Raw genomic sequence first — 5,833 nt, forward strand, 5'->3', positions numbered from 1 at the left:
TTTGAACCTCTGAGCTCAGGCAATCCACCCACCTCGGCCTCCCACAGCGCTGGGACTACAGGCGTGAGCCACCACGCCCAGCCAATATTTATTTATTTTAATTGACAAGGGAAAAATAGAAGCTGGTTGTAAAGCCAGAAGTGTTCAGTATGTATGTTCTAATGTTCTCAAATACAAAAAACTTTCCTTTGGATGCTTTCCCTAGTTTTTCATTTCAATTTTGACTTAAGGGGCTCTTGATAGTCTGAAAAGATAACCGGTGTTGGGATTGGTAGAAGAATCCACCACGGCCTGCAGCATTTCCACCTCCGGCGGCAGCTGCCAATTACATCTTCTGTAAATTTGCAAATATCTCTTCTGCAGACTCCAGACAGATTGAGACAGTGTCCTTCAGCGGAACCCAGGCCACTTCTCACTGCAGAGGAAAAGATCCAGGGAGCCAATTAGTCAATGAACAGACTATAAAACCACACACACTGTCAGGTAACAGGACAATTCTGTCAGAGGAGAAAAGGGGACAGAGGTTCCCTAGTCTTCTGTTCTCTGTAGATCTGTATAGATAGAAAAGAGGGCAAAGCATTGCTCCCTGGCCCTCTCGTTCACTCTATGTCCTTTTTAACCAACAGATCAAATATTAAGGAAGCCTCCCTTTTCTTTCTTTTATTTATTTATTTATTTTGAGAAGAAGGAAAGGGAAATTTATTACTTTGCTGGCAACAGGGGAAAAAAGGCAGGCTCTTCATCTCTAGATACTGATTTTTCCTGCTTTTAAAAGGGAGGGCCTATGGTCACTCAACTACAGTTAATGTACCATCTCTGCCGAAGACAAAACTGGCATGTCTAAAAGTCTTGGCATGTCCAATTTATGCTTCAGAACCCAACCTTGGTAAATATCAAAACAAAAGGGATGAAAAAAAATACATATCCTGAATACACAAATGTCTTCATTACTTCACTCCTTTAAATAGATCTTTTAACAAATATTTGTTGAGTGTCTATTTGCCAGGCATTTTTTTTTTGGTATTAATACTAGAACAGCGAAAATGGCAACAACATTTCTTATTCTCTCAGAACTTACATTCAGTGAAGAAAATCTGACCATACAAAAATAGGATGATAGGACTTGGCGCCCGTAGCTCAGTGTGTAGGGCACCAGCCACATACACCCATGCTGGCGGGTTTGAGTCTGCTAAACAGCAATGACAACTGCAACAACAACAACAACAAAAGCCGGGCATTATGACAGACACCTGTAGTCCCAGCTACTTGGGAGGCTGAGGCAAGAGAATCACTTAAGCCCAAGAGTTTGAGGTTGCTGTGAGCTGTGATGCCACAGAACTCTACTGAGGGTGACATAGACTCTGTCTCAAACAAAAAAAAAATAGGATGACAAAATAATTTCAGAAAGTGGTAAGTGCTTAAAACAAAATAACAAAATAATGAGCTAGATGTAGTCTGGAAGATGGGCTTGATAAAATGAATGGAGAAAGGTTTTATGAGGATGTAACGTATGAACTGATTCCAGAATAATGAGCATGAAAAAGTTAAGCAACTATCCAGAACACAATACTGTTTCCATATAGAATATCAAGAGCAAAATCCCATGCTTAGCTTATTTACAGCACAGAAAGAAAAACTGGGTGTATAGAGCACACTGGAAAAAGAATAAGTTTTATAAGAAATGAGGTGCCATAACATAGGGGCAAGATGGTGCCTTTGAGGACATTAGCTTGCAGATTCATTTTATTTGCTGTTGCAATCGTTTGACTTCTCTCTTAATAATCCATGTGGTCATGCTTATTTTAAATGTTTAATATTTTATCTTTTAAATCTCATTTTACCCATATAATTCAGACAGGGATAGGGGGAAGGTTTCAGGAAAAAAGGTCATGTGGGAACTCAGTTGTGGGCTAGTCTTGTGTCTAACAGGCATAAGTCATGTTGTTGGGTGATTAATTATGAGCCTAGAGTTCGGAAGAGAGGACTAAGAGGAGAATTTAAAAGGACAGGACAGTTGGATGGAGAGGGAGAAGAGGACCCAGAACCGAGCCCTGCGGTTCTTTAATATGAAGAGTTATAGGAAGAGACGAGGAAGCACAAAGGAAACTGAAGAGGGAATGTCAGTGAGAAGGGCTGAAAATGAAGTGAATGTTGTCCTGGAAGCCATGCGAAGAAAGTATGTTAGGAAGAAGGCGTGGCCATTCGTGATAAACACCTGTCACAGGCCAAGGGAGGCTGCAGTGAGAAACGCCCATTTGCATTTGGTAATGTGGAGATGACTGGAAAATTTGACAACAGAAGTATCAATAGCAGGGTGGAAAAAAATGAGGGGAGACCTGGCTGGAATGTAGTTATGACACAACAAGAGAAGAAAAATTGGTGACAAGAGAGTGTGGACAGCTCCTTTTAGGTGTTTTGTTGCAAAATGGAGCAAAAAACTGAGTTGGCTTTGGAAGAAAAGCAAAAATACATATTTTTTAAAATCAAGCAAACAACAGTATATTTGTATGTTGATGGTAATCATCTGGTAGAAAGAAAATTAATGATACAGTGAACTACAGCAGGGAAATTCTTACACGCACAAGAGGGGGTGAAATACAGTGTATGCATTTAGAACATCTAAAACAGTTTTCTTCAACTCTCTGGAGCATCTGTTGTGACATCAACCTATTCACTCCTGAGTGGTTATTTTAAGCGTGTTCTTGGTTTTTTCCTGATCAATGTCACCAGATTATTATAAAGTGTATTAGTCTTTTAAAAACCAACTTGTTTGTTTTGTTGGCTTTTTGTATGTTTTTCTCTTTCAGTTGTTCCATTATTTTCAGTTTTTTGTCTTTATAATTTTCTTCCCTTTATCATTTTCGGTTTGTTATGTTTTCTTCTAAAGTCCCAAGATGCATGGGTCTTGTGTTAAGACTCATTAACTTTCAGTAGTTTATCATTTTTTGCACCCATAGCTCTGTGTTATCCACTACCCAGTGACGAAGCTGTAACACACCATCATTATCACCACATCTTAGTGTCTTTACTCATGATTGTTTCACTTGTTTGAAGTTCCTTTAATTCTCCTTTCTAGTCTTCAGGTTCACTTTGCAAATTATTATTATTATTATTATTTGCAGTTTTTGGCCAGGGCTGGTTTGAACCCGCCATCTACGGCATATGGGGCCGGCGCCCTACTCCTTTGAGCTACAGGCACCGTCCTGCAAATAATTTTTTATTTATAGCTACATACAATCATATTCCCTTTTGTAAAGTCTGTGTTACCAATGTTTTTGTTTTTTTTCAGGACAGTCTCACTTTGTTGCCCTTGGCAGAGTGCCATGGTATCATATCTCACAGCAACCTCAAACGCTTGGGCTCAAAAGATCATTTTGTCTGAGTATCCCCAGAAGCTAGGACTTGTAGTTGCCCATCACAATTCCTGGCTATTTTTAGAGATGGGGTCTCTTTCTTGCTCAGGCTGGTCTCAAACTCCTGAGCCCAGGCAATCCACCTGCCTCAGCCTCCCAGAGTGCTGGGATTATAAGCGTGAGCCACCGCACCTGACATTATTGGGTTTTTTTTGTTTGTTTATACCTTGACCAAATCACAAAAAGAAGGCGTCCCCTTCTTCTCAAACTCCATGTTGCCAAACAGCCATTCTTTAACTTTTCACTTATCTTGAAATAGTCATTTTTTTATGTTTATCTCTTTCCATAAAACTTTCAGACCCTGTGTAACTCACTTAGTATTAGGTTCATCCGTCTCTCTGACCAAATGAGTGAACACAGTCATAGATGTTACTGCGATTTCATCCTATCAGATCTAACTTCCTAGGAATAGATAGCCACACCTCACTAAGGCATCCCAAGGTATGAAATTACAATAAAGCAGAGTGTGATCTCCTAAGGCACTTTGGTTAATGGTAATGGAATGGCTCTCCTTTCTAGCTAGCCTTGTCATGATCCTAGGGGAGCTATTGATATTAGGTTTCTGAACCCATCAGACTCATCATGGAATCTTGTTTGACCTGTCAGATAGCCTTCCAAACTGCACAGCCCTGTGATTAGTTACCAACTTACCTGAGGGTAAGAGGGTCAAGAAGAGGAGGAAAGTGAATAGAAGCAAATGGACTCTCATGGCTGAAGGGCCAGCGAGGAGAGGCATCACCATTGTGGAGCCCAAAGCCTCGGAGGGTGGCAGGTTCAGGGTTTTTAATGATGCCACCTGGGTCTGTGGTTTGCTCTTGGTTAGTAGAGCCTAACAAAAAGAGAATGCCTTAGTCTCCTACAGGAAATTCCTAGGGACATAGAAGTACACAAATGCGGCGATAACTCAATGGATGAGAAAGCAGAAGGTGAAAGTTCTTCCTTTCCCAAAGACTCAGGATACCTTCATCATCAGCCACCATCATCTTTACTGTTTCCCACTAGAACATGAATCAGTCACTGATCACACTTTACACACCCACTGTGTGTGAGGCAGCACAGAAAGAGCTAAGGTTGCTCAAAGTATGGCGTCATCATTAGAAGCAGTATTAAAAGAGTTCATGCAATAATATTTTGAATATAACATGTAACTGTTATAAGGAGCCATAAGAGACGATGGCTGTTTTAGTGGTTATTTCTACTGAAAGTCAGTAGTGGGGAGGGGTCATGAGAATGCCAGGAAAGGCTTCATAAAAGAGAATAGTGTACAGGATAGGCTTTCAAAGAGTTTGGCATTTCCTTGCTTGAGGAAAGGGAGAGCTGGGAGCTGTTTGATGAATATAAAGTTACAGCTACCCATGATGAGTAAGTTGTAGAGATAGCTCTATAGCATAATGCCTGTAATTAACCATAAGAGATTGCATACTTAAAAATTTGCTAAGAAAGTAATCCTAGCATTCTGGGAGGCCAAGGCGGGTGGATTGCTTGAGCTCACAAATTTGAGACCAGCCTGAGCAAAAAGTGAAACCTTGTCTCTACTAAAAATAGAAAAAAATGAGGCAAGAGGACCGCTTGATCCCGAGTTGGAGGTTGCTGTGAGCTATGACTCCACGGCACTTTACCCAGGGCAACAGCTTAAGACTGTCAAAAAACAAAAAAAAAAAAAAGAAAGAAAGAAATTTGCTAAGAGAGTAAACATAATGTTAGGTTTTCTGACAACAAAAACAACAAAAGAAACTTTTGGAGGTGAAGGATATACTTATTACCCACATTGTGGTAACATGATTGATATGTCCAAATTTGCCATTTGCATTTATAAATTATGTGCAGCTTTTTTGTATACTAATTACCAATACCTCAATACATCTGGAAAAAGAATTTGGCGTCTTATCTTTATAGCCACACTGTTAAGTTGAAAGCATATTCCAACTTCATTTCGGATATTTTGACTTTTTTTAATTTTTGAGACAGAGTCTCACTCTGTCACCCAGGCTGGAAAGCAATGGTGTCATGATAGCTCACTGCAGCCTCTAACTTCTGGGCTCAAGCAGTCCTCCTACCTCAGCCTCCCAAATAGTTGGGACTATAGGTGTGTGCCATGACACTTGGCTAATTTTTCAATTTTAGTAGAGACGGAATCTCACGCTTGCTCAAGCCAGTCTTGAACTCCTGAGCTCAAGTGATCCTCCTGCCTCGGCCTCCCAGAGTACTAGGATTACAGGTGTGAGGAAGCCATCATGCCTGGCCTAGAAAACAGAGAAGTAGAAAAAATTAAATTACTTGGAATTATCTGAAATTCAATCACAGGTAAAGATTTTGAAATACTTTCCCCAGTATAGGTATCCTTTGCTATCTCTGCAGAATATCACTATAATAATTATATATTTTTAACCTGAACGGAACTATTTGGCTAGAAATCTACT

At 40.1% G+C, this 5,833-nt stretch overlaps 1 protein-coding gene across 1 annotated transcript; it reads right to left on the bottom strand.

Moving 5' to 3' along the window:
• Nucleotides 1-209: 209 nt before the first annotated feature.
• LOC128576255 (beta-defensin 109-like) lies at nt 210-4,122 on the bottom strand. Its single transcript, XM_053578253.1, has 2 exons — nt 4,065-4,122; nt 210-415 (listed from the first exon to the last, which is right to left on the bottom strand). The coding sequence occupies exons 1-2, from the start codon at nt 4,120-4,122 to the stop codon at nt 210-212; spliced, it is 264 nt and encodes an 87-aa protein (XP_053434228.1).
• Between the last annotated feature and the right edge of the window lie 1,711 nt (nt 4,123-5,833).

The sequence above is a fragment of the Nycticebus coucang genome, chromosome 24 (assembly GCF_027406575.1).
Source record: "Nycticebus coucang isolate mNycCou1 chromosome 24, mNycCou1.pri, whole genome shotgun sequence".
Classification (NCBI taxonomy): domain Eukaryota; kingdom Metazoa; phylum Chordata; class Mammalia; order Primates; family Lorisidae; genus Nycticebus; species Nycticebus coucang.